We start from the raw sequence: 19,496 nt of genomic DNA on the forward strand, positions 1-19,496 counted from the left end.
TGTGGACATGGACGACAGTCAGAGGATTTTAACCCAGAATGTCAGCTCTGATAGGCAAAGTCCTTCAGGAAACATTTACTAAACAAGATGCTCCGTCTGTGCAGAGCTAACGCTAAACCATCTCCTGGTTTAAACCTAAAAGATTCTAGAGAGGACTTTGGCAGGATGCAGACGTTCACAAAACTAGCGGGTTTCCCTGTCACACCTCATCTGTCCTTGAGATTAAATTAGAAGGTAGAGAGGCAGTGCCAAGTGTGGGGTCAGTGTGCCCTCTGCCTGGACAGACAGGAGGAATGACAGAAAGGACGAGGACAGAAAGGAAACGAGGACAGGTTTGTGTACTCACTGGTGAGCGCCTTCTCATAGCTCTTCCCCATGGCTATGAAGTTCCGCAGGCACGGGTTGAACTGCTCCATGATGGACTGTAAAGGAGAAAAAAGGAAATGGCGTGTTCGGTTATTCAAGTAGCAGGAAAGAGATTCATGTGAGCTACGAGTGCCACTTTTTACTAGGGCATCACACCACACACAGCAGAGTCTGATGAGCCAACCAGGACGGAGAAAAGAGCGGCGAGGATTCATTTCAAGCTGGAGGGATGAAAAAGACCAAAAAAAGAGGGACAAGCAGTCACTCAGGGGGGCTGGTGTGTAAGCTGTATGTAGTAGGAGGTGTGTGTGTGTCTGAGCAGGCAGGGGGTTTGTCCATTTCCTCTCACCTCTCATGCTGTCTTTATTAAAATAAAACCGTGTTGGCTGCTTACGCTGTAAACTCAGCAGCAGACCTGGATCTAACACTGTGCACCTCCTTGTCCCTGACACTCACTGAACCCAGGCACACACTGCTCCTGATAATTACTTTTATAAAGGGTCAGTTCGCACAATAATGATGCAGAAATAGTGGTCTCTAACTATGATACTATCAGGTCTAAGGGAACAAGCAGCAACGGACACACTCAGTGTAAAGTCACCAGTCTGCACGGTCACTAATTGAACTACAACACCAATCTTGACGTGGAGCATAGACTACTTTGTTGTGTTCACTCCCATACATCTACGTATCCTGCCTCTTACCATGTTAGTTTTTGAGAACGTGCACAGTTGATGCATCAAAATGATGCAAGGGGAAGCATAGCCTGCACATATGTGAGTTTTTTTCTCCCAGAACAGAAATGTGCCACATTTGATGGGTTGTAAGGCAAGTCTAGGTCTTCAGAAAGGGGATCGAATGCTAATAGCTAGAAAAAGAAAATATCTATACCATTTTGGAGCTTGGGGCCCTGATCATCTGCAGACAACAGTTCAAGACGTAGAGTCCAAGTTGAATAACTCTCGTCCAAAACTGATGATGGAGTACGGTTCAAGTAAAGTGAAACAACTGGAAACTAAAAAGAAGAGGGGACAAATAATACTTAAAAATGCATTTTCTCATCTAATTTTGAAGTGGCTCTTGTTCCAACATGGCTGAGAAAAGGTGGAGAAACTCAACAAACAGAAAAGAGTACAAAGACTGAGGATGTGATATGATAGCTTAAACTTCCTGCAGGATCAGCTCCTCCGTGTTAAATTTAAAGACATAAAAGAACTAGCATCTTTCCCCCTTTGTTAACAGATGATGTTTGAGCACACCAGCGTTGGAGTGTGCCAGCAGAACTCCAGCAACAAGCCGAAGGCTGACTCCTTATTAACAAGTGAAGAAAAAGTCAAGAAAAGCTGTATAATGAGTTTTACTGTTCGCGTCCGCAGTGACTCAGCCGCCCCCTCGGTTCAGACTGCCCTTTCACTTCTGCTACAGCTCTGCTTTAAACACAGCTATTCTCTCTCCAAGACTTCCCCGTCCAACTTTGAAATGGCACGACTGTCAGACACGCAGAGAACAATAGAGCTGACGTAAGAAAAGGGGGAACAGGGATGCTAGAGGATGGGGAAATGATAAAAGGACTAAAAATATATAGATAAGGCAGCAAAATTAACTATTGCACTGGAATTGATCAGTGGATTTGCTCACAGGGGAAAGTTGACTGTGATCACCTCAGAGGAAATAGTGGTGGTTATTGGCACTTCCAAGTTACTCTTTCTCCGTTTTTATGACAGCAACTCCAAAGTGCACGCAACTCAAGCACGCATTAACACTGAAATCAGCCTGAGTCGACTCTCTAGCACAGTGATACTCAATATGTGGCTCTTTTGTTATGATTTGTGAATCTTTTATGCCTTAATTTGAAATATTATTCCCCCAGAAAAGCTGAAATAAATTGAAGCTTTGACCTCAGAAATTATCCATTGTGAGTCACATAAACAGTTTGTTTCCCACGCTTATACTGTTGGCTTTAATTTTCAACTTTTAAATTTGTCTGCATATTTCCATTGGCCTTATTTGCATGTTTTTGCCACTTTTAATCAATTTTTACTGCTTTAAGCCCACTTTTGTCACTTCTTTTTGCCACTTTTTGCCCAGTTTTTACCCATTTAAGCTGCCTTTTGCCATTAAATGCCACTTTATCACACATTTTTTCCACTCTTTGCTGCTTTTTACCCATTTTAGCCACTTTCCACTCATTTTTACCTCTGCCAAGGAGGTTATGTGATCAGGTGGGTTTGTTCATTCGTTTGTTTGTTAGCAACATAACTCAAAAAGTCATGGACGGATTTTCATGAAAATTTTAGGAAATGTCAGAAATTACATAAGGAAGAACTAATTAGATTTTGGGACTGGTCTTGGATCACTGTCTGGATCCAGGAGTGTTTTTAAAAGATTCTTTACTATTGGGAGATAGGGCTAATGGTGGAAGCCTGCGCTCTCCAAGTGCTTTTCTACTGTTGTTACCACTTTACACCAGGAGATGGCGAACATGAGTAACTTCAATCCCAACAGCATTTCTGGGTGTGTTTCTATTCAAAGTTTTGGAGTTTATAGAGTTTGAAAGATGCATGCCCAGTCGAGAAAGAAAGACAGGGAATTGTAGCGAGAATACTCACAATGCTGGGAGGAATAGAGGAATATTCACCCTCTGACATGACAGTTGTCAGGTGAGACCATGGGTGAGACTGTCAGTGCATCTGTTGGCACTGGCAGGCAATGGTTCCTCCATGATAGTTCACACGTAGCAAAGCCAATGCTTTGCCTCATTGTGTTTCCACCCCACTGGGGAGGGAGTAATCGGCGAATTAGATTTTGGGAGTGATCCGGATCACTGGATCCAGGAATATTTTAAAGGATTCTTCACTATTGGGAGAAAGGGCTGATGACGGAGGTCTGCGCTCTCCGAGTGCTTTCATAGTTTTGTCATGTTCTTACCACTTTTTGACCATTTTGACCACCTGTAACTCATTTCTTGTCACTTCTCACCCAGATTTTGCCACTTTCTGCCCTTTTTCTACTTCTTCTGACCCATTTTTGTCACTTTTAACCCAGTATTTGGCATTTTATACCCATATTGCCCCTTTTCACCTCTTTTTGCTGCCTTTTGACCATTTTGCCCCCCTAACTTTTTTTTTTTTTGGCCACTTTTCACCACTTAGATTGTGGCTCTTGCAAAGGCATTTTTCAACAATTTGGCTCTTTGGTTGAGCAGGGTTAAGTAATGCTGCTCTAGCATATGACACAAGTTTGCAAAGCCTCGAACCCTACACAGAGGCTGTTGATTGTAACAGAAATGCAGTTGCATGCAAAATGACTGTAAGCCCTGTGATTAGTCTGCTGGGTTGCACTGAGTGAGTGCAAGTCTGTGAGTGCTGCAGACGGCGATACTACTAGTCAAACCTACTAATCCGCATCTGAAAATATCAGATATGCACCAAATAAGAGCAGCTGCCTCAGCTGGTTTTCAAGCTTTCCCATCATCTCCACTGTCTTTTCTCTTTTCTTTAATGCAAGAACTGCACTTTATTGAACCGCTGATCAATATTTATCAGCTTCAACTCCAACTTAACACACCATTTCAATGTCCAGTTCCTATTCAGTTTTTCCTATGGAAAACAAGAAAATCCCAAAGTGATCCCAAACTTTTGAGCAGCAGTGTATATTCACAAATATTCCTTGCAATCTCAGTCTTGTTATGAGTAAAATATCCATTAAGGATAAGGAATTTTCCACAAACTAATTTAGCTCCTACAGCCTTGAATTACTCACACAGCACCAGCAGCTCGAACCTCCAGACCTCTGAGTTCACATGAGGCTGTTGTTCTGAACTCGTGGTTTTCTGTGCTTCTACCGTGGGTGAGTAACCACATAAACTTTACCTGTTCTTCTTGTTCCTCTGACCTGTTGACTCTGGGCTCAGCTACACCCCCCACCCCCATGTAGTGGAATTTATGGGTGATTTGAGCTGCAAAGGCTCGTTCAGACTGCTAAGACCAGGAGAGACATTCTAAAACAGTCTGGTGGCGAATCTTTGGTCTGATCTGTGCATGACGGAGCTTGTTATGTTGTCTGCACAGTGAAGACTGTGTTGCATTTCTATTATCCATATCCATGATTGAGATGTGCTCTGCAAACAAAAAGCTTGCCCATACAAAAAGCCTCATTTACTTTTTTTTTACTCCAAAATAAAACCACTAGATGTCAACGGGTTTACAAGTGGAAACTGGAACTTAGATTTTAATGGATGCAGCGTGCACAACCAGCAATGCAATGATATCTGACACTAGCATGCAAAGACATTCTGCAGCATCTGTCTCATAAAAGGAGATGTTTGACTGAAAGTAATAGCCAAAGACGGCTTTATTATTTTAAAGCATGGGAGGAGAAGTCAGACGTCTGAAGGGGACAGCAAGAACAGGAGAATGAACATAAGGCAGAGAAGAGGGTACATCTAGGGTTGACAGATGCATCTTTTTGTGGCTGCCGGCTACAAGAGATGCCTGCTAATGCCGCCGGCTGACGCACAACAGTCACCTTGGTGCACAAACTTCACCATGACTTCAAAAAAAAGGACGTAAGAAGTAGGGCAGAACAACGCAGGGGTGCAGGACAAATAGGCCGAGCGCCCGCCCTGTGAATGAAAGCGTCAAGGTGCTTCAATCAGGTTTAAGAAACGCTTGGTTTAGGATGAAGAGGAGTGAAATGGGCTCATGATAAAAACATCATAAGTGGAGAAGGATTCTGATCTTCGGGAGGCTGCAGCGAGGGAAAGTACGCGATCAAAAGCCCCCTGCTGTGGATTCAAAGGGAAACTTTCTGGCGCACAAACACACATTAAAAAGAAAAGAGGTTAGTGATGTGTCTGTTCGTTTCTGGGGACAAACAAACCTATTTATACCCTTATTCCCTGGCGCCCCTCTCTCCCATCTCTGGGTGTGTTTTCTGTTACGTAAGGCGTCGGCTGCTGAACAAACCCAGTCAGTGGAAGCGCTCCAGCAGCGGTAATCAAGGCTGTGGCGGCACTTGGCACGGAGAAAGACACGATCAACAAAAGGAATAAATATAGACGGAGGAGAGCGTCCCGGCTCTCATGTCTAAATCAACACGGCAGGGTGTACGTTTGAGAGTGTGTACATGAGTTTATGAGTTATTCATGCCTCTGAGTGAGTGATGAGAGGTGTTGTGTAATCTCTGCTCGACAGGTTCATCCTCATGCATCTCATTCTTCCACTGAGCGCTGTTAAAATACTTCACATGAAGATTCTGACACATGGAGACGGATTTGTCCTCATAGAAATAACACAAGAGCAGCTTTTCCTCTCGTTTATCAGCCTTAAATTCAAGCCTAATGTTTGGGACACAGCAGAGCAGACGTTTAAATAAGGACTCAGTAAAGCTTCATCAGTATTTTTATACTTAATGGGGGAAGCTTATTACCTAACAGAATGGGGTAACATTGTGGTTCTATTTCCTGCAGAGAGTTAAGATAAGGAGAAGACTAAAACCATTCTTGTTCCAGTACACAAAATATGAATCTAGAGCCAGCGGGAGATTAGCCTAGCTTAGGATCATGATTGCAAACCAATGAAAACAGCTAGCTCGGCCTGGTCCAAAGTTCAAGCTCTCAAAATAAAGTCTAAAATCTGATAGTCACGTATTCTCAAAAGCAGAGAGGTAAAAATGTCTGCTTGGTTTCTACGGTTTAACAAATTAATTCCCTCGGCTAAAGCCGTCACAACACCAGAGTTTTAAGCTTCGATATGCAACAATTAATCGACCCTTCTCTCATACCTGGATGTTCAGATCTTCACTAGTTAGTATGACCTTAGTCGCAATATTTTTTATTATTTCAGGCCTGCAGAGGCAGTCAGATGACCTGGCCAAACCCGTGGTTCCCAAAGTGGGGGTCAAAACTCCTGAGAGAGGGGTCACGAGACTCTGAGGTTGTTTTGCAGGATGTTTTCTTTAAAAAAAGGGGGGGGGGGGGACATTTATTATTTAAATTGTAAACTTTTATCAATCATTGTTAAAAAATAGTTGAAGTGAGTTAATTTCAAAATTAAAGCATGTATTTTTGCCTAAATGTGTGCAAAAACTGCAATAAATGTACATTTGTAAGTGATGCTTTGTGCTAACCTTGCAAAGCAGATGGATACGCCTGTTTCTGTGTTTCTGATTGGCAAATCCATCTTGCAAAGCTCCCGTCTGAACTGTTTGGGCCCGGTTAAAAAGTGACAGGACCAATCACAACGCGGTGGAGTCGAGGCTGACATGTCTACAGTCGCCATGGTTCACGTTATGCAGTTCTCAATGGAGTTTACTCCTCGGTAGCAGCTACGTCACGTGTTTTGTTGCTCTGATTGACCCATAAAGATGTGACAGACAGAACGTTCATCCAATCACCCTCTGAGTTTTTTTCAAAGGCTCTGACCTTTCCCAAATGCTGTATATGAGAGGTTTTCCAGATGGATGTGTGACAAAATCCATCTGGCATGTCAGGTTAAGCTTTGTGCACCATCCTATGCATTCACCACCTCAACCAGTGATACTCAACATGGGGCTCTGTTATGTCATAATTTGAAACATTATTCAACATTATAGAAAAAAAAAGGGAAGCTTTGACCTCAGAAATTACTCAGTTTGTTTCCCACACTTATACAGCAGGCTTTAATCGTCAACCTTGATCGTCCATCTTTATTTTTTGTCCGTATGTGTTTTGGGTCGTTTTGGTCAGCTTTAAATAATGAAAACATTCGAATGGATGTGCATGTTTGATAGCAGTATGTCATTATTTTTCATGTCAGGGTGGAGGGTGGGCTCCTGGTCTCTGGCACTGTTATATTGGGGGTCAAGAGCTAAAAAGTCTGGGAACACCTGGGTTAAACTGTCATGAGGCTACCTGCCACTAGTGGCCGCTGTAGCTCCTGTTATAGTTACTGTCATGTTGCTGAATTCCCTTTAAGCTACACATCTGGAAAGGAACTATCAATGCTGAAAGTAGAGAGAGGCTTTAGAGCAACATCTGCTCCCATCCAGAGAAGGCCTTGACTATTTTAACAACCCATACACCACATGCATCACAACAGCATGGCTTCACAATAGAAGAGTCGAGGTCCTGACCTGGCCGACCAATAGGGAAACATTTGGAGGATCGGAAAAAGAAAAGAAGACCCAGGACTGTTGAGCAGCTAGACTCCTACATCAGACAAGAATGGGACAACATTCCTCTCCTAAAATATACCCAGGTTTAATCCCCATCCCTAGTTAATTCTACTGAAATAATCAAAGTTAACAGCAATGCTCTAAACTTCAAATAAACTCATTTTCTGTTTTCCTTCACAATAAAACTTGCAGCTAAATCCCCAACACACAGAAAACAAGAGGATTTCAACAAAAAGCTCATTGTTTGGGCTTTTTTTAAAACTCTAAAGTTTGTTTTCCACGTGCAATGTAGAGGATAATGTGTGACAATGAATTACATCAGCCTCCCGTCTCCAAAGGTAAGACAAATTAAGATTATGTTAGTCTATAAGAGACCTAGCCCAGTATGAAGGCCCAAGCTGAGCAGAGGTTTCTTCTTGCATGTGTTTGAAAAGTGCCCTTCACAGACATAAATCCTGTCACAGCTGTGGATAACCGCCTGAGCGGAGCCTTTAAATTGACACTGATAGAAGGCTACACCTGCCCATCACCATCAGCGCTGGCCTGCACGTGGATATGGGGAACTAATTCATGAGTTTGCCCCTCGTCACAACACGCTCCTACGGTTTAGGGGATGATTTAATGAGATTATAAACTTGGCCGGCCCTGCCTTAATCCACGCTCAATCAGCTGAGCTTGCTCCTTGAGCAACAGGGACTGAGGCTGATTAGCATTCCAGTGAATGAAAGCGCATTTTTGACGTTGGGAATGAGAGGGATTACAGAGCAAACGCTGCTTTGTCTCACTTCGCCTGTGTGCCTCGGTCATGTGTTTTAATTCACTCCCTAATCACCTCTAAAATAAAACACCCAAACTTCGTAACAATGTGTGGATTGTGTTATCACGTTGCAGGGTTTGGGGAAATGATCTCTTAATCGCGCATCGTCTCTGCTCAACACAACTGAATGCTATCTAGCAGCAGAGAACACAAAGATAGTTGTTTCTATTCAGCTTTGTTCAAACAGTCATCAGATTCTTCTGTTTACTGATCTACCCACAGATGATGATCCGACTGTTTGTTACACACTGTTCTGCAGCATCAGTGTCACCGATGCAGCATTTTTTAATGCCATGACTCCCTGATAGGAGCAGAATAAATGCCACAGCGAAGATAATCACCTAACACTTTCAATGAAGCAGATCAGTGATCCCACAGCCGAGAAGAAATTCATTAATAATAAGACGACACAGGAGCAAAGCGTGCATGACCTTCAGTGAGAGGACGTCATGAGAAGTTGCTTTAAAATAATCTCAGATAAAAGTTTGATGTAAAGCTGGCTAAAAAATGTAACAATGACCTCTGACAGAAACTATGGGACCATTATTTTTTGATGCATTTCTTTTGGATCCATAATCAGAAAAACCTTGCACACTGAGTCCGTTGTGTTTTTGTTGCCTTCATTGAGCCCATGGCTCTGTCACTCCTTTAGGATCACTCTGGATCCATCCTGACAGAGAGCTTCATACAGCACACGCTCATACGTCAAAGCTGTGCCAAGTCTGAGAGATGGAGAGAGGCTAACAGTCTCTGTTATGTCCTGTGAGTGGGCTACCGATTTATGCTTTTATCTGTTATATTTTCATGGTTGATATCTACATAATACACGGGAAAATCACAGTGTTTAAGGTCAGGGTTCACTACAAGGCAGGGGGAGAGAGGGGGGGATCTAAAGGCTAAAGTAGGTTTAAAGTGGCAAAAATAGGGGGAAAAGTTGGTGAAATAGGATTTAAAAGTAGGAAAAAATGGTTCAAACTGGCTAAAAAGGGCTACCTTTTCATTACCTTCAAGATAAGGCAAATATTTAGGTTGGGTAAATACAAGGTTACAAGTTTAAGACATAATTTTCCATTACAAGTGGCATAAGTGTGTTAAAACTGGCAAAAATTGATGGGAAAAGGTGATGAAAATTTGTTGAAATGTGTCAAAAATGGGTCCAAACTGTGCAGAAACTGAAAATGGGTTAAATGTGGCAAATAGTAGTAACGAACTTAGCTGGGGAAAAAAATTATTTGACACATTTTTAAGGCATCTGGTGACCCCCTCTAACTGTCTTGGGACCCCCAAAGGGGTCCCGACCCCAAGGTTGAGAACCTCTGGTCTAAATGACTTGGACTGATGCAAAAATGTGCATAAAATCAAACCTGTTTTGGAAAAAAATATAATGGCTGAAAGTTTCAGCATCAGTGTGCAAACATGAGAGAACATGAAGCTGATGTTTTTTTAACAAAGCAAGAATAAAAAAGAAAACCAGACTCAGAGAGCAAAGGCCTGAAGTGTCTTATGTTCATGTTCCACATATTAAATGGACCCGTCTTCATCTAGATAAGTTATTGATAAAACAGCTCTCAGGTTTAATGGATAAAGGTTTTAAGGATGAACCTCCACAGGATGAAGAACGATGAAGCCACTGCTCAAAAATGTCAGCCAAGATATGAATCTGTTTCTCAGTTTGTTGTAAGAATCTCCTGTTTTTCTTTGTAAAATACTCGTATTAAACACATTTATGCTGATCTAATAAAGTTCACACATCTTACTGTGCAGGATTCCTTGATCACCAGTGGAATATTTCCATATTTATATAACTACTTTTATTAAACAGTGCTAATAGATTAGTCAGTGAGTGGATTTTACTCATTAATTAAAGGAAAAATACCAGATAAGTCATTCACCAGGCGTGCCAACTATTCTCTCTGAGGATTTGATTTTCTCTCTTATTATTTGAACAAAAAAGCAAAGTTTAATGTGTGTGTAAGCTGAAAACACATAACTGACATTTTTAGATGATTAGTGGTTTAAGAGAATAGCAGAAGATAAAGTTATTTATTTATAAACCTAAAGAGCTGCAGAAATCAGCAGCAGCAACGTCCTCCTGCAGCCTTAACATTTCTGAACCATTGTTAGAATAGTTTTTATTTTTATTTAGTTTTTATTTGTTTTCCTGCTGCATTTCTAGTCATTTTAGTTTTCATTTAAAAAAATGCTTTGTTTTACTTTAGTTTTTATCTGTTTTAGTTTTTCTGCACCAGATCCAAAGAGGCTCTTCACTTTTCATTTAATTTATTCAATTCTGATGTTAGTTTACAACTCGAGAACTATAATATTAAGCATTGATGAAAGTCTTCTGCAATCAAATCTCTTCTCTCTCTGGGTCTGGGTCAGACAGTCTGCTGCTGTCAAAGACTAAAACTAAGGAGGTTTTGTCTTTGATTTTATTTCATTTAAGTCTGTTTTTTCAGCACAGAATTTCGTTTTAGTTAGTTTTCATTTTTCTCATAAAGGTTTAATTTAGTTCCAGTTAACTAAAATTATTTTTACCTTTTAGTTTTAGCTATTAGTGAGTTTTAGATTACTATAAGATACAGAGAACCAGATAATCAAGAAGCTATTTTTAGTTTTAGTCATTAAATGAAATGCATTTAAGTTTTAGTCACATTTTAGTCATTTCTACCCTTTTTAGTTTTAGTCCGTTAAAAGTCCTCACATTTTAGTCTTTACTTTTAGTCCAAGCTTTTATTCTCTTGCCTAAATCTGGTACCAAATCCTGGTAGTGTGTTCTCTGCACCCTACCAAACCTGGGGTCCCTGCTTTCTACAGCTGAGAGGCAGAATAGATACAGATGCATTGTTTTTTGACAGATTTACCCACAGTGGAGAAATATCATGGATTTTGAATCTCCAACGAAAAGTACTTTACATTTTAGTCGAGTTTTAGTCCTTTAGATGAAAACTAAACTTAGTTTTTGTCAGTTTTAGTCATCACAGATGTATTGTTGTTAGTCTAAGTCTAGTTTTTCAGGGAAAAAAGGCTGTCGAAGAACATTTTTAGTAGTGCTGTCAAACGATTAAAAATTTTAATCAGATTAATCACTGGGTTGCTGTGGATTGATTTAGATTAATCATGATTAAATAACATTCATTTTTAATCTCTATTAATCGCGTTTCATTTTGCATAAGCAAGCAGACTCAATCTCCGGCAAATGTATGCTTCGCGTTAATGTGGTATTTTAAGCTGGAAGTGCTTCGGTGAAAAGAAAACTCCTTCCTGCAGAATGTGCATAATACTTTATGTTGGTCGACTGTTCCGTCTTGGGGTTTTTTTTGTACTCAAATTTCCCATGGAGAGGGCCAACATGCTGTCTGCCATATCGAGTTGGTTGGTCACTACTGGATCTACGACCCATTTGCGCAGCGGCATGCTCGACGGTAACCCTACTTGGACAAACTGCCTGGAATGGGTTGCCAGAGACGTTTCAGGGGTTTTGAGTCAATCTGCACTGTAGATGGGTTAACTGTGTTAAAGTTTTTCATCAGATTAATCATGATGATGGATTAATCTGCATTAACGTGTTAATTTTGACAGCCCTAGTTTTTAGTCATAGTTTTAGTCGACGAAATCAACACTGCATCTCTGTGGCTGCAGGGAGATGCTGACGTGGTTTAACCAAAGTTTCTGTCAGGTACGATGAAAATTAAGGTTGATGTTTTTTTTAAATGCAATATTAGGGACATTAATCAACTGCAATAAATTATAATTTTTTTACTTATTTACATGGAATCATCACAAAAAAACGTTCAGAATCATAAAAGTTAAAAGTCCATCACTTTGGTCCATGCATGGGAGCAGCAGTTATAAAATCAAGAAGTCACATTTAATGGTTGTAATCTTAAAATGAAAACCATAAGGATTTTTTTTTCCAGAATCAAAAAGACCCTTCGCTTTGTGCATCTAGACTTCTGTGCAGACCAAACTGTCTGCTCCGTGTCAGATTGATCATTTTCAGAAAAGTCACTCGGATCAATTTGATGTTGGCTTGTAGTTCACATAAACAGCTGATGTTTCACCTTGCTGAGATTTACCATCCATTTTCCACACCGCTTATCCTGTTCGGGGGTCACCCCTGGCTGGAGCCTATCTTAAATGTGATTGGCCGAGAGGTGGGTTCATTTATTTATTTATTTATTTTACTGGGGTGTGACAAACTCTGATCTGTTTTTATGGTCAGATAAATGCTGGTAATGCAGGAGTCTTTGACTGAGAGTTGCTTTGTTCATCTTAATATCACTGCATCCTGGCTCCAAAGTTTGTTTTCCCCGTTGAGATTGTTTAATAGCTGACTTTTTTCTTTAAATTAGTTAAATTACTGGGTGCAAACATCTCTGTCTGCAAACCCAAACAGCCTAGCTTCCATGCTTCCTCCTGCTGACGGGCCTCTCCTTTGGCTAACCCCTGTCAGGTACCTCAGACGACCCCGCTCCAGCTATCCCTTTAAAGGACTGTGATCCATCTCAGACCAACATGTTTGGTCAGGAAGCGTCTTTAATATTCATCCTTACAGGGAAAAGAAAACACGGCTCTCTACTTCACACTGGAGCAGTTTTCTGCAGGTAGTCGATGTGCAGGTGTTCACTCAGGAGCTGGGACAAATGTGTGTTAGTGTGTATGAGGCTACCGCTGGAATAAAACCCTGTATGTGTCAGTAAATACTGGAGTGTCTGCGGTTGTTCAGAGAGCTCTGTGCTGGCAGGCAGGACTGGCTGCCATGTAGCATCACCGTCTGCAGGAGAGATGACAATTTGGGCCTACCATTGTTGGTTTCTTTGTCTTGGTGGAGGTGGAGCGGTGGTGGGGGTCCGTGTTTTGTCTGTGGAAGCAGCTTTTGGACTATTTCTCCCATGGGAGATGTGCTTTTTTATCTTCTGCGGTTTGACAGGGAGCCACATGCACCGGCCTTTATATCTAAACAACAAAGTGTGGCAACTCACCAACCATATGAGCAATCCAAGAGTGTCCAAACATAATGAGAGCAGTTTCTCATGAGCCAGCCGGATGATTCAGCTCTGAGTACAGTGGGAGAAATGAAACGATTCACTTACAGTGAAGCAAAACGTTGGTGAAACCGATGACACCGGGGTTCTCAAAGCTAAATGGTAAATGGAGTTGAGCTTATATCGAGCTCCTAGAGTCATCTGACCACTCAAAAGGCTTTTAAGACGATGGGTTACAGTCGACCGACACAGTGTTCACAAACAGAGAGAACGCTTCATATACCGCTGACACAGGAGCAGTTTGGGGTTTCACATGTGACTGCAGGAGCAGTCTTAAGTTCCTCATCTTATGTATTGTACTCCAAATACAAGCAATTAATCATTCTATATCAGTGTTACTCAACCCCATTCAACCAAAGAGCCAAATTGTTGAAAAATACTTACATATATATATACTTATATACTTAATATCTTATTCTGATTCTGACCAAATTTAGCATTTTTTGCTATTCTAAAATATCTGCACTTCAATTATTACATATGTACTGCATAACATCTCTACTGCAAAAAAAAAAAAAAGTTTTCAACTGGTATTTTGACAAAAATTGGAGGTTCAAGAAATATTGCACTCTCTTCAATCTGACAACTGCAGCAGGCATCATTGCAATTTAATCCAATTTGTGATTAATTGCCCCGCCTTAATGGAGATGCAAACAACCTATAAATGCAACAATGCTTGCAAGCTCGTTCTGGAAGAAAATTCCAGCTGCACTGATAAGACATCTTTATGCAATCATGTCAACATCCTCCAATGATCTACTGCTAAGTCCAATCCTGCAACGCCATGAGCCAACCTCTCTTCCTGCAGCTGCACAATAGACTCTGACACCACAGAAAAGCATTAGAAATGTTCTTTAAAATCCAAATTCATAAAGTTATAACTTAGAGACATAGGTTACTGATGTGCAAAGAGTAAATGTAAAGGCAACACTGATCTAAGGCGCCTTCCAAAGCCTGACCAGTTTAATCCATGCTGGGTTGTCCAGGACCCGCTGGGTTGGGCCAGACATCTAGGGTGATGGCGTGCATCATGGAGGGATCAGCTGAGAGAGAAAGCTTTATTCAGACTTGTTTAAACCACCGTAAGTTTTCAAGTCAAGATAAGCACCTAATTTTAAGATAACACATTAAAAACAGAAAATAAGTCACACATTGCTTCATAAAAATATCTGCCACTTAGGCAGGAACATGTGTGACGCAAACTAAGACGAACTAAATTAGAAACTACACCTCAATGTTTTTTAGGAATGCAAGCCTGTTTTTTTAAAATACTGACATAAAATGCTTGTCTGACCTTGTGAGATGAACGTGGCTTAGAGAAAGAGCAGTGAGATATTTTGTAGGGATGCCCTGATTGTTTCTCCTGCAGCTGCTACTGATCACCTAGGAGTGACGAGTCTACTTAGCTTTGTAGTTTACTGGGTCTCCTACAGGGGGCAGCGTAACCTGATGAAAGAAGTCATCCTTATTCAGTTTTCCTTCCTTTAATGCAACAACTATCCCAGAGTGAAGCAGCTGAAGAGTTTTAACCTCAGGTAATCAGATTGGTGATTCCAAGCATTGTTTTTAGTATTTCATCACAGTAAAAGCCAGCCGGTAATGAGCCAGTCAGTCTGGGTATCCCTAATATTTGACATGAAATGCCACCTGTTCAGATTAAAGTCTTTGCAGTGCAGAAATTTGATTCTTCGCCTTTTCCACTCTCTGCCTCCATCATTAAACTCAGAAGAGCAGTTAGAATAATTCTCCCTTTGTTCCCAGTCACATAAAAACACCTTTCTAACGCTGTTATTAAACTGTCCTCTTACCTGAACTTGTCATAAAACTACAGAGAAGTTTGATTAAAAGCTCGTCTAACCTCTGGCTCCATCTCACATCACTCATCTGTTAGGGGACATGATGCCCATGCGCTGCCATGTTGTTATGATGGATCTGTTAACCCCAAAGTTAAGAGCAGACTGACGCCTGACGCCCCTCTCTTCACTTTACCTGACTACTATTGCCCCGGTGTCATGAATGGCTTTGCTATTAAAAAATGCATCTGACATCACAATTTTAAACCCATGCAAGTCTTTTCTAAGGTTGCAGAGATTACTGAATAAAGGGCAGACAGCTTTTCATTTCTGCACAGCACTTCTAGATTAGTTATTTTAGTGATTGCATTGATGTCTATCCCTGACTGAACTTTCTAATCTCTGTAATAAGATGTTTATCTGAGAACAAAGTACATCGGATGCAACCGTGGCTGTGTTTACTACAAAGTCTTATTACAACTGTAATACTGCTCACATTCCTGCTGAATTAATCCTTTCTCATCAGACACTGATGACACTCAGCATCGTCAGACAACTCACGTTTGAAATAGTGAGCAGAAAACCGTCTGTGTTTGGCGTCTAGACTTTGATTTCACACCTTACAAAGCCGATGGATTGGCCAGATTCCATTAGTCTAGTTTAGTTGGTGAAAAACATTTTAGTTCAGTTTAAGTCCATAAGAAGTGATTACAGTTTAGTTCTATTTGCCTGAATCTGGTGTCAGATCATACCCGTGAGTTCTCTGCACCCTGCAAAACCTGGGATTCCTGTTTCCTACTGCTGAAAGGCAGAAAAGCTACAGATCCAACCAAGGATCAGCCAATATTAATATCAATTATTAGTAGTGTATGACAGCAATAACAGATACTTGAAATGAATATGCATTAATGAGGGCCGTAAAGCGGCACAGGGGCAAGGGTTAGAGAGAGATGTTCTCCCTGTGCATGCATGGGCTCTCTCCAGGTACAGGTAAGTGCCGCTGCCGGTCTGGAGCGCCGGCTATGGAAATGCTCTGATAGACTAGAGAGGGAGCGAAGTACTCCACAGTACGACGTTCCGCAGCACGCACACTGTATATGAAAATTGGGGGTGAGTATGAGCATGCCTGGTTGTCTGTGGCCCAATCCCAATGTCCACACTCACACTCACCAACTTTGAGGCGCGCTCCTGCTAAGTCCGTAGCTTAAATAAGTACATTTTCAAGGAAAAAGTCCTGTTCATCCAAGTGAAACTCTTAAGTCTATATCAAAAATTCTGGGACAAAATTGACTCATTTTTAGAATAATCTAGGCTCAGCATGTTGTCATGCTTTGCAGCGTAGCTTCAACAATGCTATGCATCCGTGGTGTAGCCTGTTAATCAACAGTTAGCTACTTTTGTTGTGTCAGTTTTTTCACATTTCTGGAGCTTATCACCACAAAAGTGGCTGTAAATGTGCATGAGAGAGTATCACCCAGCTATGTCCATAAAGATAAATTAATGAGGAAAGATAGAAAGGAAGGAGAATAACAAGAAATCCGTGTGAAAAAAAGCAGGACATTCTAAAATAAAAGTGCTCAAATCATCCCTCTAGACATCAAAATGGCATGTTGTAGTAATTAAGCTGTCCAAATGTCTAAAAAGTGAGGATAAAGTGATATAACAGCATTACAGTGGGCTTACTTTAACAAATCTGCTACCCACACAGGTGAGCGCCGTCACAGCTCCACACTCAGGAGAGTTGAGCAAAGAAAACAAAACCCAGCAAGAACAATGTGGCCTAGCTGGCTCTGCCAAGATGGTGCAGTTAGAGCCGTCTGCGCGGATGCACAACAGAGCGCGTGCACGTATGGAGAGTGTGTCAGTTGGCGGCAGAAGACGTGACTGTGTGTGTTTGGAGTGAGTCAGAGCCTACATAAACAGCAGCAGGTTCATATCATGTTGGGGCGTAAATTACTGTAAAGCCGAGCCAGCCATGTGGCACCATTAGAACCTGCTGCGCCTCTCGCTGCCAAAAGATTATCCAGCATGAAGAGGCCTGGCAGCCCGGGAGAGGAGGGAGGAACAGGACTCACCAGGTGGACAAGGAGACGAAAAAATGACCCAGAAAATCAAAATAACCGAGTGAGCAACCAGAAGCAGACTGCATGTCTGTTCCTGACATGACAGACCCATTTAAGCTGAAAACACACGATACATGACATCCAACAGTGTAGTCACTCTCTGCCAATTAGTATTAAAGCAACAAAGGCTGTGCTTTCCACCTTGGAAAAAAACTGAAGTCAATCTAACAGAGAGAGAATAGCATCGAATTTCCACAGAGTGCCCTGGCCGCCTGCTTTCAGCACTATGTAACTGTAGCAGCAGGTTGAGCGTACAGCTTTTAGGCACTAGTTCACACACCAGCCTTCTGCTAAAAAGAAGCCAGTTAGCTCTTATTAGAGCTGCTGAATACATCCCATGATCCTAAATGCGTCGTTCTGAAGAGCTTGGTGACTTTGAAATGGTTCTTTGATGGATGCCACCTTTGTAATAAGATGGTTGGTGAAATTTCCTCCCTGCTGGATATTCCACAGTCAACTTGGAAGAGTTTAGGAATAACAGCAACTCAGCATTGAAGCAAGAGACCACGTAAATTAACAGAGCAGGGTCAACGACTGCTAAGGTGCACGGAGCGTAAAAAGAATGGCTTTCCATGCGGCTGCTCGCAAGCCTCACATCACCAAGTCCAATGCTGAGCGTCAGATGAAGTGGTAAAATGCACACCGACACTGGACTGTGGAGCAGTGGAAACATCTTCTGTGGAGTGACGGACAAAGCTGTTCTGGGGCCCAGCCAAACAGGGGGACCCATGGAGGTCAGGTAATCCTGGTCCAAAGTAGAATTAATCTCTGATAACCATATTTTATATCTAACCTGAATAACACTCAAACAAAAAAAAATATGTATGCTGTATTAAAATTTAGCCTTTGTCAAAATGAAAGTAATGTCAGACTTTATAGCTAAGCCATGATGTGCACTAAAGTCAGGATGCCAGATTATAAAATACATGGACAGAAATATATTTTTCCCTTTTTTTTTAAGATTTATTTGGGGCTTTTTTTGTGCCTTTATTGACAGAGGCATGCAGGAAAGGGCCACAGGCCAGGTTCAAACCCAGGCTGCCCACATACATTGGGCGCACCTAAAACCAGTGGTTCTCAACAAGTCCGGCCTGTTACACCATTTCCCGCATGTCTCCCCCCACTCCCTTCCCTGTTTCCGAGTCTATCCACTGTCCTCCTCCATCTAATAAAGGCATGAAAAGGCCCAAAAATAAATCTTAAAAAAAAAAAGTGCTAAACTATGCAGATAAAACGTTCCCATCTACAGCCACAGGATCAACTTTCATAGAAATCACTGGAGGCTAATGCCACTACTATAGCCAAGCACCTCATATGACCCAACTTCAAAAATCCAGAAATATCCCTTTTAAAACGGGCAGAAAATGAGGAAAAGCGGTTAAAAATGGCTGAAATTAAAACAAAAGTGGATGGCTAAAGTAGAGATAATGTGTTAAAAATGGCTAAAATATACTGAGTGGCAAAATAAAGGGTTAAAAAGTGTCAAAACTAAGTAAGTAGAATATGAGAGCCCAATAATGTCTGCGCCCCTTGGAAGGCCCATCCACTCAGGTTTTTTAGGGGCCTGGCCCACCTGGTGACAGATCACGCTTCTCTCTTTAGCAGGCAGATGGACAGGTCTGGGTGCTCTGTGCTGACTGTCAAGTTTGGTGGAGGAGGGATAATGGTATAAGGCTGTTCTTCAGGGTTTGGGCTGGACCCCTTATCTCCAGCGAAGGCCAATGCTGTGCTTCCAACTGTGTGGCAGCAGTTTGAGGAAGGCCCTTTTCTATTCCATCATGACTGAGTCCCAGTGCACAAAGCAAGGACTAAAAAGCCTGACCTCATAAATGCTCTACAGAAGGAAAGCGTACAGACTCTAAAGCCTTCCAAGAAGAGTGGAGGCTGCAAAAGGGGAGATAACTCCATATTAAAGAACATGTACAATGTCAGAACAGACCCTGCTGGTGTCAGACGTCCAAATACTTATGTCCATAAACTGTATATTGGTATTGATATTAGTACTTGAGTTCTCGTTCATGAGGTCCTGAGAGTTCTGGAGTGCTGAAACGGCTGTAAAACCCCTCACCTATGAGGCAGACTGCCATAAACATTCATATGAATTAAAGGGCGTCTTCATTAAGGAACCACTTCATTCACAAACAAAGCAACAGCCTGATAAGTAGGCTGAATCTACCTGCTGTTCCACCTCCAC

At 41.6% G+C, this 19,496-nt stretch overlaps 1 protein-coding gene across 7 annotated transcripts in view; it reads right to left on the reverse strand.

Annotated features, from left to right (window-relative positions):
- The window catches only part of baiap2b (BAR/IMD domain containing adaptor protein 2b), a 161,380-nt gene that overhangs the window by 102,520 nt on the left and 39,364 nt on the right, over positions 1 to 19,496 (reverse strand). For all 7 annotated transcript variants that reach the window (XM_041815906.1, XM_041815904.1, XM_041815905.1 and 4 more), the window contains one exon: positions 347 to 422. In XM_041815906.1, coding sequence (XP_041671840.1) covers positions 347 to 422 — 76 coding nt within the window. The remainder of the gene's footprint in view (positions 1 to 346; positions 423 to 19,496) is intronic.

This window comes from Cheilinus undulatus, linkage group 20, assembly GCF_018320785.1.
Source record: "Cheilinus undulatus linkage group 20, ASM1832078v1, whole genome shotgun sequence".
NCBI classification, from domain to species: Eukaryota; Metazoa; Chordata; class Actinopteri; order Labriformes; family Labridae; genus Cheilinus; species Cheilinus undulatus.